Source organism: Nycticebus coucang, chromosome 5, assembly GCF_027406575.1.
Source record: "Nycticebus coucang isolate mNycCou1 chromosome 5, mNycCou1.pri, whole genome shotgun sequence".
In the NCBI taxonomy this organism is placed as follows: Eukaryota; Metazoa; Chordata; class Mammalia; order Primates; family Lorisidae; genus Nycticebus; species Nycticebus coucang.
In genome coordinates this window covers 113,351,911-113,370,642 of record NC_069784.1, presented here as the reverse complement: position 1 = coordinate 113,370,642, position 18,732 = coordinate 113,351,911, and the positions used below count along the sequence as shown (strand labels likewise).

General features: G+C 37.7%; 1 protein-coding gene across 9 annotated transcripts in view; it reads left to right on the top strand.

Moving 5' to 3' along the window:
• Window positions 1–18,732, top strand: part of MAP7 (microtubule associated protein 7) — a 183,746-nt gene that overhangs the window by 144,334 nt on the left and 20,680 nt on the right. For 3 of the 9 annotated variants that reach the window (XM_053590828.1, XM_053590826.1, XM_053590822.1), the window contains 5 exons: window positions 1,422–1,585; window positions 2,437–2,554; window positions 6,420–6,530; window positions 9,618–9,731; window positions 14,521–14,669. In XM_053590828.1, coding sequence (XP_053446803.1) covers window positions 1,422–1,585; window positions 2,437–2,554; window positions 6,420–6,530; window positions 9,618–9,731; window positions 14,521–14,669 — 656 coding nt within the window. The remainder of the gene's footprint in view (window positions 1–1,421; window positions 1,586–2,436; window positions 2,555–6,419; window positions 6,531–9,617; window positions 9,732–14,520; window positions 14,670–18,732) is intronic. The other 6 variants (XM_053590829.1, XM_053590823.1, XM_053590831.1 and 3 more) reach the window with 3 other exon arrangements.

Sequence of the window (18,732 nt, the reverse complement as noted above, 5' to 3'; positions counted from 1 at the left end):
CTTCATGCCTTCTGTAGTAGTAGGACAGGAATTTTTATGACTGCCATGAAGGTTCACTATCATTTAAATTCCTACCATGTGCATGGCACTCTGTTTAGTGCTTTATGTGTTGCTGTGGGTCCACATAACCCTGTCAGGAAGATAGTGCCTAAGTAATTTGAGGAAACAAGACCACAAAAGTCATAACTCATTCAATGGCACTTAGCTAGCAAGTGGCAGGACTTAGAGGTGGGCTGAAGTTCCAGTGAAGCCAGAAACTATGCATTTTATATACCACAATACTCTGCTTTTCATTTTCAATACCTTTTAGTACAAAGAGTCACTGTGTGTTTCTAAATGAAGTCCATCCAGATTGATAGATTTCCCCTGTGGGTGACACCAACATACCCTTACAGTATCATTAAAATATCTCGGTGTCAGCATCCGTAACAGTCATGGAACTGACTTGCTAATGTTAATCTTAGACAAGAGGAAACTGAAATCCAGGTGGACATGTCCAAAGTCTCAGCACCTGTTAGTGGCAGAGCTGCTGGAAGAACTGATCCCAGTTCTTTGTACACACCACCCTGAAGATGTCAGGAAGACAAACTCACCTTGAATTTGTCCTTGTCCTTTTCCTTCCACTAAAGTGAAGTCAATTCAGATCCCTTTCAGTAGATTTGTCTCCTCAAATGACTAACTTTACTAGGATTTAATGGTATCAGAAGTGTAGAGTCTTAAATATTAAACAGGTAGAAGAAACGGAAGTGTTCTGAATTTCTTTTTTTTTTTTCTCTTAAAAAGTGACATTTTAATTTCTATGCTATGCAGTGTCTTCAAGATTTACACTCTACATTTTGTTGGATACTTGCCTACAGTGTTAATAAGTCATCGATGTTTTTAGTTATCAGGCTGAGGAAGCTTTATATCAAAGAAAATAGCTTTGTGGGGCATATTTTCCCCTAAAATGGGGAAGGAACCTGCATAGAAGAAAAGAAGCATCCCATTGCTGACCGGTATTTTGAGGGTTGTACATCTTTATTTAGCCTTAGATGTGGTTGAGTTTTATCTGTCTATTATAGATTGTGAGCTCCTCAGATGCAAGGTCGTCTGCTTACTGGGTCCCTCGTATCCCTTTGCTGACTCTGTGATACACATGTTCAGAATTGAGACTGACTGTGACAGATGCCTTCAAACCAGATCACTGTATGGTTCCCAAAGAGTAGAATTCAGTGTCTCTTTTTCAACCTCATTGTTAGCATATCAAATTATGCTTAAAAGTAACAGTAGTATGTTCTTACTGGAAATTTAAGGAAAGCAAAGGTCATTCTTGGTTAATACAAAACCAAAGAAACTGCATTTTTTAAACGTGGGCCACTTCACACAGCCCTAACTGTTTAACCTGCCTGTGTTTGATTTTCCTCCTTTTCTCTTCCCTAAAGCTGCCAGAGAAGTAGTCTGGTTAGAAAGAGAAGAGCGCGCCAGGCAGCACTATGAGAAGCACCTGGAAGAGCGGAAGAAGAGGCTGGAAGAACAGCGGCTCAAGGAGGAGCGCAGGAGGGCGGCCGTGGAGGAGAAGCGGAGGCAGAGGCTGGAGGAGGACAAGGTGAGCCGCCCTCCCAGGAGGATGCAGTAAGCTCCTCTTTGGGAAGTGAAGTCAACTTCCTGCGAGACTGCCTGCTCAGGTACCGGGGTGCACAGCGAGGCTGTTTCAGGGTCGTCAGCTTTACAGATGCCAGTTTCTAGGGAGGCTAGAGTATGGGAGTCAGGTAGACAGTGAGCAGATGATTATTACTGCCACAGAAACTTTAAAAACCCAGTTCTTTAGTCTAAACCTATGACTTATTCATGTTTAGTTCATCTATACTGAAGTATTAAGACCACTGCAAGTAATTGAGTTTCCATAGGGCTTTATCATTTGCAAGCATTTCACATAAATTATTTCCTTTAACCCTTACTCAACTCTTGAGTAAGTATTAGATATTAGTTTTTGCAAAAATAGAAATTTAAACTCAGAACAGGTAAGTTCAGTTACACAAAGTTATAAAACTCAGTCAGGAGGTCAGGATTACCCACATCCTCAGATTGTGAACCATTTTTTAAATGTAGTGCCGTACGTGTGAGGCATCAGGTCAAACTCAGACCTACACTACCTCGATTCTGTGTTGATAAAGGCATCACACCCCCGTAATAAGGGTTGTTTGTGACCCTAAGCTAAGCATAGGGTCACCTGTTGAGTGCCTGTTGTACACCCAGGGTTTTATGAACTGGCAGCTAATGATTTTAGTAACCCTCGCAGATTGATATCCCACCTTAAGATAAGTTGTAAAAGTTAGCAAACAGATAGGAGCAGTTGGGTGGAAATTTAAGTAGTACTCCTCACTCCTCTGCCTTAAGTTGAAGACACTTCAGACAGCCAGACTACATCTGATCCTCAGTGCCTCTGTTCTCTTTAAGGAACGCCATGAAGCTGTTGTGCGGCGCACGATGGAGAGGAGCCAGAAGCCACGACAGAAGCACAACCGGTGGTCGTGGGGAGGCTCTCTCCATGCAAGCCCCAGCATCCACAGTGCAGGTAAACAGACAACAACCACTTTCACAGCCAGTCCTTTTTTCCCTGAAATCAAAGTACATTTCCTTTTTTTCCAAAATCTATGTTTGTAAAACAAAAATTCTGAAATAAATTAAATTACAATTAAATGATGCTTCTACCGTGTGAGGATAAGAGGGTGATGGAGGTAAGACGATATGGTTCTCACTTTCCTTTAACACAGGCCGCTTTTCTCATGTGTTACAAATTCCTTAAAGAGAGAGATCTATGAAGTGTTTCTAAATAAACACACTAGTTTCAAGATTAAGGAATAAGTTTTAAGCAGTTTTATTTTTTACTCTGAAAGAATCAGTTTAATGGACTGATCAAAATCAATACCGTGAGTTTATGTATCCTGACCCTGAGCTATTTGCAACACAAATGCTCTGTAAGAAAATGTGCAGATTGATTAAGCTAGAAATAGTAGATGTCTAAGCTATTTCCTTTTTGAATGGACATAAAAATCATACTGAAAGGTTTTATTTTTGTACTGTAAATTCAACACACCTTGAATTCTACGTAATATGTCAATTCTTTTTCATTTGTGTAAGTCTAATAATTCTTTAAAATTTGCTTTGAAAAATCATTGTCTTACATTCTGTCCCCAGGTGGTTTTGTTGAATCATCATTCACCTTTCTCGATTTAGCAGGCCTGGACCACCACTGCACAACTTTTGGTGGTACTAGAAAATCTGGTACAGACATTCCTATGATTGCTGATTGCCTGACCCGTAGCTAGCACCTCAGACCTAGGGCCATTTCATCAATAGCTGTACCATCACCACCTTAGTCATAATGCATGCTTAATGTCCTGTTGCATAGACCTAGATCTGAGATTGGCACAGTGTTTCTTAAGTGTGACAATAGACTCAGGTGACTTAAAGGTGTTGAAATATAGTAATTAATTACATGTGGCATGTTTGCTTTCTCTTTAAATGATCGTTTTGCATAAAACCTTTAAAAAATGTGTTTTAGCTAAAAAAAAAAAAAAAACCTGGGACCAAAGTATATTCAGTTTATCTTTCCCTTTCTCCCCCAGTCAATACCACTGTAGCCACTTTTAGTTTTAATCTAAGTAAAGGTGGATTTTTTGTTTGCTCTCTTTCTTCCTAATCTTCTATGTATCTTTTATAACCCCTTTATTTTTTTTTTTAATCAAAAGAATTATTTCCAAAACTTACTTGCCTGTGACAGTGAACCAAATTTGACAGCACTTTTTTTTTCTTAGCTCTTCATAACCTAGTGGCAGTAGGTGGGGCCCATATCCAATTTGTGATCATTTTATCTGTGTTGTTACATTTTAGGGATAGTTTTGTGTATACATTCTAGGCAGAAAAGCTGTCAAGGTATACATTTTTATAAACATTTTCTTTCTTTTTTAATTTTTATTTTTATAAACATTTTCTTTTACTTAGCTTCATGTTTTGGCAATATAGATCACCAGATACTTCTTAGGGGAGATAAAGCTGCTTAGCCTTAATTCTTTGCTTCCACACTCAAAGCTTTAATATGTATTTGCAACTCAGAACCAGAGAAACCAGTATGGCATTTGTGATCTGTTGGATAAAATCCATTTTAAGAAGATCTGTGAATCAGAGCAAATTGCTCCTATACTAGAACAGAGAAGTCTGTCTGGGATTACTTCATGACAAACTTATTAGACCTGTCTCAAAGATCAGAAAATGATCTACTGTGATCTTGAGAGCAGCAACCAAGCCTCACTCATTTTGAATACCTGCTGTGTCATGGGTACTCAGTCAACATTTGCTGACCAATAAATCCTAGACACAGTCCATATTAAAATTGACATCTCGTCCAAGTGCTAGCTAATATCTAGTACCCCTAGTCTGTAAAACTTTATACTTTTAAAACATATTCTTCACATATCTTTTGGGAATTTGTTTTGTTCAGTGAAAAAAGAAATGAATAAAAATTATTTCATATATTAAGTAATATAGCAAATTCATGATATACCTCTACATCTTTTAATCATCTATGGCAGATTCACAGTGTTTTTAGGATGAGAAAGCCTGTCTAGCTCACTTTTTCTACTTTCTCTGAAGCAGAGCTAAATGTTTTTTAATAATCTATTGAGAGTCTGCCTGAGAGTAGGCCTCTATGTGGACAGTTTTCCCCAACTAATACTTAATATGTAAAGCAGTATTAGGAAATGTATTGCCAGAGATTCACTTGGAAATGACCCTTCTTACTCCTCCTCATGCTCTGGACCTCACATTTCATCATTAGGATGCTCCTTCTGATGATTTGCCCTAAATCTTTTCCTTATGTTAGAATCACCCTACCAGCCCCTCAGTTAAGTGCAAATGTGAGTCACAGAAAAATGTTTGTTTTTTCAGTAACAAAATTGCTTCAGGGTCAGTGCCTGTAGCACAGTGGTTACAGTACCAACCACATACACCAAAGGTGGTAGGTTTGAACCCAGCTAAGGCCACCTAAACAAGCTGCAAAAAAAAAAAAAAAAATACCCAGGCATTATGGCGGGCTCCTGTAGTCCCAACTACTTGGGAGGCTGAGGCAAGAGAATCACTTAAGCCCGGGAGTTTAAGGTTGCTGTGAGCTGTGACACCATGGCACCTACCCAGGGCAACAGCTTGAGACTCTGTCTCAAAGTAACAACAATAATAATAATAAAATTGCTTCAACCATAAAAAGTAATCCCAAATGATGATAGAAATGTCTGATGTTAGCAGAAGACTTGCTTGTCACCACTGCATCATAAATAAATAATAGTCAGAAATAGTTATTCCATGAGAAAAGTTCACGCAAAATTTGTACTGCTGAAGTTAGACCAGTGAAGCTGGGTTCTGAAAGCATCTATGACAAGGAATACTTTTGCTTTAGAAGCAAAAGTTTTAGAAGCATTTAACAATAGAAAATGAAACAAGAATACAGCACACCCCTTTAACTTGGCTATTATAGATCAGAACACTCACCTGTCACCTAGATAAATATAATAATGAGATTTTTATGTTTTCATTATGTTAATATGTGGTTTTATTGAGAGAGCATGGTTACATCTTGATTCCACTGTATCAACAGCAAACTTGATGTTTACCTTTTGTATAGTTATTTTCCTTCTGAGTTGAACTTTAAGAATTATAAATTTAGAATTCATGACTGTAAGATGACTGCAGGATGAACAATAATTGGTTCATAAACTTAGAATTCTGATTTTCTTCATATTGCTGTCAGTTTTGTTCAGCAAGTTTGTATGCTAATTCTACATTTGCATAGGCATTCATAGGCACAGAAATGTGGTTTAGTAGACCTTTTTGAAAAGATTGTAATGGCTAACCTTCTGACACTTAGAATTTTTTTTTCTCTTTCTCTTCTTTTTTTTTTTTTTTTTTTTTTTAAGTTATTCTTCTATAATGAACTTACAAGTAAAGGTGGCAGCAGTTACACAGAACCTGGTGTTCTTTGTACTCCAGTGCTTGTGCTCTGTCTTAACCAGCACTCATCCCATTTTTCCTGCTTTTGGAAATCACAGAGGTATTCACTTTTATGGTTCTCTTTTGCTTCTGCTAGGTTAGAAGCCCTTCACTGGGCTTCCTTCTGTCTTCATCACTCGTTGTATTATAGTATCTTTGAATTTCCATAACTGACAAACTGGTGAACTGAATATTTACTTTATCCTATTAAGAAAAATGAATTTTATTTCTAGCCTTTAAGTTACCTCCAAAATGTCCACTTAGAAAACTGTGTTATTATGACAGATCTAGGAATAGAGCTGAAAGCATCCAATCTTAGTTTTTCCTTCCATCAGTGAACTGGGAGGTTGCAATCCTGCATGCTGGCTGTCAATTAGCATTATCTCCATTTGTTTTAGATCCAGACAGGCGGTCAGTTTCCACCATGAATCTTTCGAAACATGTTGATCCCGTCATTAGCAAGCGGCTCTCCTCCTCATCTGCAACTTTATTAAATTCTCCAGATAGAGGTACAGTCAAAAGGAAAACAAAAAGTGTTCTGTTATTTACTTAATGCTTTTTTTTCCTGGATGTTTACAGATAAAAATAAGCATCTGAAGTTGCTTTCCCTACGTTTCTTAAATAGGAAGAAAAAACTTCAGAGTAAAAAAGCAATAAACGGCTGAGCATCATTTTCCTTGCGACAAGAACATTTCTCCTTTTAGAACTTGGCTGAATGATTGCATTTAGCAGTGATGAAAGCGGTGCTTCTCTCAACTTTTTAGTAAATGAGTTTATAGCTCCAGAAATCACCCACTTATCCACCAAAATGCAAATAAGCTTTGTTATGAATACTCTTCTACTGCAATCATACTGTCTTTGACTTTTCATCTGTACTTTGGAAATTCCAGGCTCTGACTTTCTAAAACTTTTTAAATGATTCATGTTGGTAGATTTCATTTTGCCGATTTATTTCTCATTTAAACTAATCTTTTCTTAACTGCATTTCTTATGTGTGCTATTGGTTTTTTTTGGTGTCCATTCATTTACTCTTGAGAGGGCCTAACTTAAAGAATATCATTGTCATTACAGCCTCCTGAACTGTTTAATATCCATAGTCCTACAGTTAACATCCTATTTGAATTTTGAGTTTTATTCATCCCGTGGATTTACAGTACATGAATGTTTTTTATAAAGTGGAAGTTTTATTTTAAATATATCATAGAAGGAAAAATCAAATTTTTTTCCTTTTTTTTATTGTTGGGGGAAAAATCAAATTTTTAAGATAAGCTACTTGTTTTAGATAACTAACATAATTTTAAATAGAACCAAAGAATTATTATACAACATAAAAACATATACTCTTTAACAAGTTGTGGCTACTTTGAGTGCTTTATTAAGAAACTGGGAAAGTTTCAGTATTTATAATCTTTAAAAATAACGTAATGTGTGCATGTTCTGTATGTGAGGATTGTCTACTTTGTATTGAAATATTTTCCTATCACTTGATAAGTAGCCACTTGTCCAAGATGTGCTTCTCCAGGCCCTCAAGAGCCAATGAAGGGCAATCTAGTGTTATATGGATAATATTACCTGGGTTAAAGGAAAACTCTTATTATTAAATGTTTCTGTAATTATTGCAACAGACAGAATTTACATTGGGGTAATTTTTTTTTTTTTTCTGTAGAGAAAGGGTTTCACTATATTGCCTAGGCTGGTCTTGAACTTCTGGCCTCAAGCAATCCTCTCATCTCACCCTCCCCAGAGTGCTGGGATTACAGGCATGAGCCATTACACCCAATCAAGGCATAGTTATGAATATGAACAAAATGGAAACATGTTTTTCCTAGCAAAATCTTTCATCACAGTTATTGGGAGCTATAAAACAAATCTTTTTGGATTGGCTATACCTGCAAGTTAAAGTGAGTTTTTAATGATCTTCATTTGAAACAAATTCTTTGGTTGATGGCTTTAGTACTCAGAAATAAAGTAATTGAACTTCTGAATGGAAAAAGAAAAGGGACTTGTTTTCTGTGATAACCCCTCTCTGCAACTGTAAGCCATAGTCATCATGCAGCTTTTCTAAGAAAAGGAAACTTTCATCTTTCTTTCCTTTCGTCCCTTTCTCAGCTGTTAAAAATGTTCAGTTAATCCTAATCACTTTTTCCACATTGCCTTTACTTTGTCAATATATTCTACTTTTAGATTGTGTTCTATTCTGTTATTGTTATACACGCTGACATTGCCGTACTATTAGTTTATGATAGTATTTATCCCACAGTGCTGTCCACAAATGGAAACTATTGCAGTAGTTTTTATAACAGATGCTTTTTTGTTACACTCTTCTAGTAAACAATTCACTAATTCCTAAATTTATCAGACCCTGGATCAGAGCCACTCTTATAAAATAAGGACAGATAATTAACAACTTCCAATTGGAAGTTGGTACTTCATTCCAAATAGAAACAAATCATTTTCATAACAATATTTAGCAGTATGTGGCTTTTTATTAACTAAAACTAATTTCCAATCAGTTTAATGCCACTTCTTTAAAATATGATACATACAAGATTGTTACAAGAGCACCTGCTCCAGAGGCAATGGGAGACTTGGCACCGACTGTTCATGGAACAGAACAGAAGTGTCTGCAGTAGGTTTAAATAGTTTTAAAGACTTCTATAAGCAACTTTAAAATGTGTTCTAAAATAAAGACATGTGATCATTTGACTTTAGTGATACTTGGGGATTTTGCAAGCTTCTTTACTGGTATTTTTGGAAAATAGCTTCTATGTTTTTATGCACCATCACTAACAGTAGAGGCAAACTACATTTCCTAAGTGGGGACTTGCCTCTGTATAATTTGAGACCACACCTCAGTGCATTATTTTTAATTTGTTTTCTGTTCTTCACATATCCACTAGTAATCACCAGGATTATGTTTATATTGGATTTTGGCTTTTTTGTTTAATTTTCTCTTCCTTCAGCCTTAGCCTTATCCTTAGCCAAAATTTTTATGTTTGTTGCCAAACAGGGCTCCCATATGGAACTCTGTGTGAGTCTTCTTTCATCTTATATCAAATCTCACACACACACACACACACACACACCCTACTGCCCAAGTAGCAAATCGTGAAGATCTAGCATAATTTAATGGGGACCCATTCTAGCTTCTCTGTAACCGTTGTCTTCAACTTGCCAATACCCCTGTTGGGTTTATTATTCAATGTACTTAGGAAGCCCTTTCCCTAAGGTGTGTGCCATCAGTCCACTGCCCCTTCCGATACCCATCAGATAGTGTCTGGTATTGTCCTGGAGTTATCGGTATACCCCCAAAATGCATTTGAAATGATACTTCAGTTTTCTTGCCCTTAGACTACTAATGAAAAGGGTGGTTAGCAAAATCTGCATCTGTAAAACTTAATTTAGAGCATGACCTTGGGGAACAGTTGTTCCCTTTGTTAGGGCTCCTGCTTCCCTGACTCTCAGCTAGACATCTTCCTCCAAGAGCCTGGTCTCTCTGGAAGCCTTGGCACATGGCAGTGATAGGTGTGGTGTTCTGCACCCTGTTGACCCTGGACAGAATGCTTCTAACATCTTGCTTATGTGGTGACATTTAGCTCGCCGTCTGCAGCTCAGCCCATGGGAGAGCAACGTTGTTAACAGACTCCTGACGCCTACACATTCATTCCTGGCCAGAAGTAAAAGCACAGCCGCCTTGTCTGGAGATGCAGGTAAAACCATGCCTGTGGGACTTTCCTAGTGAGATCAAGCCCTCCCTTCAAACAATATCCGAGCCACTTGTATTCACCTGATCTTACCTCCGTTTTTCCTGTGTCCTCCTCTCTCCTTCTGGTGGAAGCATCTGGTTGAAGCACCTGTCGGTGTTGGTGTCAGGCATCTGGCGTCTACCTGGTCTTACCTGGATGCCAGACGCTAGGCCTCAGAGGCTTCTGCCTGTTCATAACATTACCAGAAAAAAGCAGCCTTTACCTACCTCTCCTTCTGCCCCGTCTCTGAATAGATGATCATGGGTAGAAATAATTTAATATTTAATACTAATATGGGGACTTGGGAGTAAAATCAAAGCACAAGTTCGTTATTTAAGCATAAAATTTCTTAATGTGGCTGTGGGCTAGCTACTTATCCTCCCCAACACCAGCTTTTTGTATGTAATCTGGGAATTGTTCTTTCCACAACTCTCGGAGTTTGGAGAAGGTGATTTGCAGTGTTCTTATTTGTTACAGTCTTCGAAAATATATTTTAAAAACATGGCTGAAAATATATTTTAAAAACTGGTTATTGTGATACTGGTTATTATAATAGACTCCTCTACATTTTTTAGATGTAAACCATGTCTGAATGAGTCAATTAATTTAATGAAATATTAGTGCAGAGCAGATATGAAATTGGTAAGAAAGGCCCGTATTAGTTTTTGAGCAACATTGCTCCCCTGGTGAGTTCATTTAGATTTTTCCAATTATCTTTGGACACAATCGGTGTATTTATGTAACCAGTCTGCTAGCCTCATTTTTGGCTCTTAGGAAATTTGGTGCCATCTCCATAAAATGCCTTGCCTCTGCAAGCCTCTCCATGTTCATTAGCCCAAATGACAAATATAATTATTGGTGGTTTTATGGCACCTTTCCTCTATGGTACCCAATGAGTGAATGAGTCTCAACCCCAGATCTCTCAGTACCCATGGGACACAGTCAAGAAGAAAAGCAGGAGCATTCCCATCCCCTCTTTGTAGAAAGCAAGTACAGTGACAATAAGTGACTTACACCAGGGCCACTTAGGTGGTGTGGAGCTTACGCCTTCCTCCCGTGCATCCTGGGTGATGCTTTGTGTGCAATTGTGCAGTCAACTAGCTGGACCACAGTGTTCTGTGTTTTCTGTAAAGTAACTCTCCTGTCAGAACTGTCACATTGCATTTGTAATTTTTCTGGTTGAGAAAATGCAGCCCATTTCAAGATGGTTTTTTGTGTGCCTCTGAATTTCATACTTTTATATGTCATGAAAGTTTTTCTTCATGTCTAGCTAGTTGAAGGATCTTTAAGATGGCTTTTCAGTCCTGTTTCATAGGGTCTAACTGATTTATGGCTATCATGCTTCTGAATCTCCACACTGGATGTTGTGTTGTACTAAGAACTGTCTCATAGCTAGGAAATTGTCTTTCTTTGCTGTTTCTGTCATCACTAACTTTTGTCAATTCTTTCACTCTCCCTCTAGTCTTTTCCAAAACCATCTCCTCATTTTCCACCCATTCTATTTGCCCACTTTCCCTCCTCTGTTACAGCCAATCAAGGTGCTTTTTTATCTGCAAACCAGCTCTTTACTTTGCATCTTTTCCATTTTCCTTTTCACAATTGATATGTTTCTATAACTTATCTTAGTATGAAATAGCACATAGCCTTTAGTTGCCTTTTCTACTTAGACATTGCCTAGACCAGTGTCACCTATTGCATCAATATGGCTTATGTTTAATGAACCAAAACTCACTTTTTATTCTAATTTCCTTTTGGGATTATTTATGTAAATAATCTTTTACATAAATTTTGGTTTGTCTTGTCAAAAACACTTTTGTCTTTCCAGTTGTCTTGTCAAAAACACTTTTCCATCACTTTTACTTTTTCATTTACTCCTTGATTCCTTTTTCTTGTCTTCCCATTTTAATGTTGTCCCTTGACCTCACGTTATTCCCAAACTGCCATTGGCAAGAAGGTGACCTACATTAGAGCAGAGTTACATTAGTGAATTAAAACAGCCACTCTGTAACCATAGGGTATTCAGTAATTGCAAACTCCCTGAGCAATCAATAGAGCTGTTGAGAATTGGAAATCTGAGTCTCCTACCTCTCATTTGCAGCCACTGTTTTGGATTGATTTTTTTCCATGCCCTCACCCTTTTCCAGAACATTCCATATGCATGTGATTATTAGAGCTCAGGATTGAATAAATGAATATATGTAAAATGCTTCGAGTAGTATTGCTAGTAGGCCCTCAGTAAATGTTAGTGTTCTATTGCGCAGTTTTTCTGTTCTCTGGGCTACACTCCAGCCACTTGAACTGCCTTGCCTTTTCTTTGCCCTTACTATTTCATATGGAAAATCTTGACTGAGTTAAATGCGCACTTACAACCAAGAGTAGGATGAAATACAGACTGTGTGGAAAACTTTCTCAAAGACATTTCCATAAGGCAGCGTTCATGTTTAATTAAACTACGTGGGAAATGGAAGGTACTGGGAAAAAAATAACCACGTTTTGCTCTTTCTGTTTCTTCAGAGGGGCAAGATTGTTCAAATAATTGAAGATTTCAGGTTTTTTAGTACTTTCTACTTAATACAGCTTTGAATTCCGTGAAATTTAATACCCTTACAAGGGATTCATGTTTATTATAAACAGAAGATCTTCTTGGGAAATTAAATTTGATGATTTTTTTTTCTATGAACTATACTAGATAGATTTAAGGATATTTTTTAACCTGTACTTAAATGTTACCTCAATACTAAAAGAATAAACCAAAAGATATGATGAGGTTAGCTTGCATACAGGATGGTCTCAGAAACTGCTCCATAGAGCCTCATGAAATTGATATTTTCCACTAGACGGGGAAAAATCGTGTTTCTGGGCTTGCTTCCTTTTTCAGTGTCAGGCCCACAGCCTCAGAGCAGGATTGTTCTCTGGGGCTTCTTGGTCCTTGAACAAGGTTACTGGCCTTCTGCTGTGCCCTGAGCAATGTATGCCTCCCCTCCTGGTCATTAATCCCCAGAGTTGCCTTGTGCCAGGCTGCTATTCCTTAAATGCATTTGATTGGCTTAGTAGAATTTTGCATTAAAGAACTCTTTCTTATCTGGGAAACACAAATAAACTTCTGAACTTAAGAAAAGGTTATTTTCAAGTAGTCTCCCTATGATCACAAGCAAAATGGCAGAAGGTTCTTTGTTCATCACAATATAAGTCCTTCTTTCACTATTGAGGCTGGAAGTATTTCTCTTCCCAAGAAAGACACACAATTCTTGTAAGGAGTACTGAGGAAATTAAAAGTGTTTTAGTTTGTTCTGAAGAAAGAATTCTGTCATCAAATGATGGGAAGAGAGTGCAGTGTCTAATCTACTCACTGCTTCAACCATTTGCTAATAGCCTTTAATGAAAGAGAGCACAAAAATGAAGATGCAGTTCGATCAACTTCCCGTCTGTGTACTAAACCAAAATAACAAATATTTTTTGACTTCTATACTCTATGATCTGAATTTAAAATAACCCCAAATTTGTCTTGTAAACTTTTGAGTTGTTAATTTATCAATACTCTTATATTCAGCTGGCATCATGGTTTCTTTAAAGCAGTGGTTCTCAACTTGTGAGTCATGACCCACAGGAACTGTATTAAAGGGCCGGGGCATTAGGAAGGTTGAGAACCACTGCTTTAAAGAGTTGCTAACAATGGCTAGATTTGACTAAAGGTATTTTATGACCCTGTCCAAATACTATGTGCATAGGATTCTCTATCGTCAAGGTTGTCTTACTTTTGCTAAAAAAAAGATTTCTGAATGAAATTCAGAAGTAGACCTTGGAACGTTAGTACCCACTCTTGTAATATATATGCAGTGTTACCTGAATTTCTTTAAATTACACAGAATAACTTAACTGCAGTGTTCCTTTGGAGGTTACTGGTCAGACTTTGTGGTTTTTACCAAAATTATTCCATCATGAGTAAAACTGTACAAGCTATTCATAATTCAACCTCATTTTTTGGCAATTTGAACATGTTTAATGTTCCATTCATCATTTTAAATGGTTATATGCAGTCTTCCCTTATGATCTAATGCTGCTGCTTAGAAACGATCAAATGCCTTGGCTTTTGGTAAAATTCAGAAGCATGCATTTGGTTTGCCTGTAAATAAAACATTTACAGAATTTTTTTCTGGAAATGATTGCTTATCCTTATGACAAGTCTTAACACTTGGTAAGACTTGGTCATTTAATATCTTTTAAATTCAGTTGCTTTTCCCCACCCCACCCCTTGCTGGCTGTTGAACTTGAATCCTGAAATAGTTATAGTATATATATCTTGCTTGCCTGCTTGCACGCTTCCTCTCTTTCCACCTTTGGTCCATCTTAAAGCTAATTAGGAAAAATCAAATTATAAACTATTTCTGTATAAAAATTATATCGCTAACGTAGCATTTTTCCAGAACCATCAGTTAATAGACATATAAGGCCGTCGCTCTCCATAATTAATTGGATTATATCTGTACCTTTAATCAGTATTTAAATACCCAAATAGCTAACAATACATTCCAGGTTTTTTTCACTAGGACATGCTTCCCTTTTGGACACATCATAAACTCATAGGACTATGAGGACAGTTGAGTCTGATGGTTCTGGGCACCTGTAGGTAATAACATCTTCTCCCTAATTTTCTCTCTATCTCTGCTTGGCTCCTTTTCCTGAACCTGCTTTTGGCTTTCTTCAACTGCTCCTCTGGCACTCTTACGTGTAAAACCAATCACCTGCACCCTAGTTATCCCCATTTGTCCTCGTTCAGCATCTTGCAGCCCCATCATCATGCCCTTCAAAGCTGCACACTCTAGAAATCCGACAGATCGACCAAAACTCTTTGTAACACCACCCGAGGGCTCTTCGCGCAGGAGGACCATTCATGGCACAGCGGTGAGTAGCTGTGGGGCACAGCCGGGAGAGTTGGGGAGCAGGTGCTGTTTCTGTTGCAGACTGGACACTGCTCCCTGATGCAGTGTGGTTTTAAGTGGGGAAACTGTGACAACCACCATCCCCTCTGTACCACCAATTCTAAATCTGGATGGCTGAGTGGTAGCGTCTTCCTAGACTTCCTGTCCACTTGCAGGTTTTGCTCTCTCAAAAAATTGGAATTTGGGATCAGCGCCCTTAGTATAGTGGCAGGCACCAGCCACATACACTGAGGCTGGTGGGTTTGAACCTAGCCTGGGCCAGCTAAACAACAATGACAACTGCAAGAAAAAATAGCCGGGCATCGTGGCAGGCCCCTATAGTCCCAGCTAATTGGGAGGCTGAGGCAAGAGAATGGCTTAAGCCCAAGAGTTTGAAGTTGCTGTGAGCTATGACACCACAGCTCTCTACCAAGGACAACATAATGAGCCTCTGTCTCCAAAAAAAAAAAAAAAAAATTGGAATTTCAAGGCATACATGAGTGGCCTTTATTTAAGCATACATGAGTGGCCAACCTACCAGAGCCTCTGTACAAATAAATACAATGGCAGAATACTTTCATTTTTGAAAATAAGAAAACCAAATAGCCTTTGAAGTAGAAATGGGCCTGGACTGCCACCCTGGCATTTTATTCCAGCCTTATCCAGAAGCCAGCTGAACTCTAAATCTGGTTTACTAAAAAGCAAGATAAAGAATCTTTATACGGCTTAGCTAATCCTTACCAAGGCTTAAATCTTAAAATATAGTGAAGTATTTTGAAACAGTAGTTATCTGCTATATAACTAATTCTTGACAGACTATGAGCCTATGTTATAGACTCAAATTGTGTAAGTGACGAACATACTTGTTATCTACTGGCAAGGTGGCTGAGCTAATGTTCATTTTCACCAGGCTATAAATGAGGTAATTTGTGTGTCTCCAGGCATCTTTCTTCTTTGTTTTACGCTTTGTTTTTATTTGGTCCAATTGAAAGATATAAACATTGTTCTGTTGTCTTCAGACATTTGTTCTTTAGTCTTAAAGGACTCACCGATCAGGCTGGGTATGGTGGCTTACACCTATAATGTCAGCACTTTGGGAAGCTCAAGCCAGAAGATTGTTTGAGCCTAGGAGTTTCAGCCTGGGTGATAGAGCAAGACCCTGTGTATAAAAAAAAAAAAAAAAAGCCAGGTACAGTGGCTCACCAGTAATTCCAACAACTCCAGAGGCTAAAGCAGAAGGATCATAGGTAGTTCACGGCTATAGTGAGCTATGGGAAGAAAGAAAAAAAGGGACTCACCAATCAACCAGAAGATGTCTATGATGATAATTCTATGACTCTTTTAATGAAAGACTGGAGCAATTTTTTTTTTTTTAATCTTAACTTCGGAGAGCAATTCAGATTTATAAACCTGGTAGAAACTTAAAAGGATTTTTAGAGGATAATTCATGGTTGTGAGAGCTTGATGGCTTACCTACAGGCAGTTGTCTTTAAAGCCCCTTCAGGCTTTCCTGAGTCAGTGTTTAATTCGTGACTGAGTCAGGCTTCCAACCCTCTAAGCCCAGGGTGAAACTACCTTTGATGTCTGTTAAGTTTTAATTCATTAGTGTTGGTGCTTCAGAAATCCCAGCTGTGGACAAGAAAGCCATAGTTGAACAGAAAAGCTGTGACCCCACCCCCACCCCCCTCAAACATTGAGTGTTCATCAGGCAGGTAAGAAGAGCATTTACCAAAAGAAAAAAGATCTTTTTCTGGGTAAAAACAATAATTAACAGTCCTTGAGAGAAGATGGAGGGCCGACTCTTGGCTAACAAATTAAATGAGAAGAATTTGTGATTACATAATCCAAGGCCTTGTTTCCTTTTGTTTTTTAATGCCTTCCTCTTTCTCTATTTGATCAATTAGTCTTCTTTTCACCTCTTGCCTAAACCAAGTGTTTAGGCAAATACCTGCTGCCAGAAAATGACTCCAGGTGTCAGTTACACACTAGAGCTATACTGTGGAGACAGCAGTGATTAGCCACACTGAGCACTGTGGAAGTGGTTAGTGAATTTTTAATTTTTAAAAAACGTTTAACTATAGTAAAAAACCACATAACATACAATATACCATCCGAGCCATTTTTAAGTTCAGCACTGTTAAGTATATTCATATTGTAGCATAACCATCACTAAAACTTTTTAAGTGTTTCAGAACCAAAACTCTATACCCACTTAGTGACTCCTCATTTTCCCTTCCCCCCAGCCTCTGGCAAACCATTTACCTTTCTAATTCTATGTATTTGACTGTAGTAGAGACCACACAAGAATGGACTCATGTACTATTTGAATATTAGTGACTGATTTGTTTCACTTAGCATAACGTCCTCAAGGTTCATCCTTATTGTGGCATGTGCCCTAATTCCCTTCATTGTATGTGTATATCACACTTTCTATCATTTATCCATTGATGAGCATCTGGGTTGCATTCAGCTCTTGGCTATTGGGAATAATGTTGCTATGAGCACAGGTGTACAAATATCCCTTAGAGATCCTTCTTTCAATTTTTCTTATTTATATATACCCTGAAGGGGGATTATTTAATCATATATGGTAATCCCATTTCAAGGAGCTTTCATTTTCCATAGCAGCTGTATCATTTTACATTCCCACCAAACTTACATAAAAATTCCAGTCTCACCAACCCTTGTTATTTTTGGGGAGGGGGTGTTGATGCATTGTAGTTTTGATTTACATTTCTTTAACGAGCAGTGATATTAAGCTTCTTTTCACATGCTTGCCGGCCATTCATATGTCATCTTTCAAGAATTGTCTGTTCATAATCTTTGCCTACTTCTTAATCAGGTTACTTATTTGGTTGTTGATTTATCCCTTATATAATTTGCAAATATTTTCTCCCATTCCATAGGTTACCTGTTTACTCTGTTTCCTTTGATGCACAAGTTATTAAGTTTGATGTTTATTTTCACTTTGTGTCCTGTGCTTTTGGTGTTATAGCCAAGAAATCAGTACCAAATCCAATGTCACAAAACTTTTCACCAATGTTTCCTTCCAGGAGTTTTATAGTGTACATCATATATTTAGGTCTCTAATCCATTTTCAGTTCATTTTTGTGTATTATATAAAGATCCATCTTTATTCTTTTGCATGTGGATATCCAGTTTTCCCAGCACCATTTATTTAAGAAAATGTCTTTTTCTCACTAAGTGGTCCTGGCATTTAACCATATACACCTGAGTTTATTCCTGGGCTTTCTCTTCTACTCCGGTGGTCTGTATGTCTTTTTACCAGTACTAGATGGTACTGATTACTTTAGCTTTGTACAGGTTGAGTATCCCTAATTCAAAAATCCAAAATCCAGGGCGGCGCCTGTGGCTCAAGGAGTAGGGCGCTGCGCCCGTATGCCGGAGGTGGTGGGTTCAAACCCAGCCCCGGCCAAAAACCACAAAAAAAAAAAAAAAAAAAAAAATCCAAAATTCGAAACTTTTTGAGTGCCAATATGACACTCACATGCTCATTGGAGCATTTGGATTTTGGATTTTTCAGATTAGGGGTACTGCTGAAGGCTAAATATTAATGGGAATATTCCAAAATCTGAAAAAAAATCTGAAATTCAACACACTTCTAACATCCCAAGCATTTTTGATAAGATATACTCAACCTGTAATATGTTTTGAAGTCAGGAAATATAAAACCTCCCAACTTTGTTCTTCTTTTTCAAGACTATTTTGGCTCTTCGGAGTTCTTTAAGAACCATATGAATTTTAGGATGAATTTTTCTATTTCTGCAAAAAAAAGATACTGGGATTTTGGTAGGGTTTACGTGGAATCTGTGTATAGCTTTGGGTAGTATTGACATCTTTTTTTTTATTTATTTATTTATTTTATATTTATTGATACTCTGTTCTGAAATCAGAAAGAGGTAAATTTCATTATTATAAGTATTAAATCTTCCAATCCATGAACACAGGTCCCTTTCCACTTATTTGCATTGTCTTTGATTTCTTTGAACAATGTCTTCTAGATTTTAGTGTGCAAGTCATTGGAC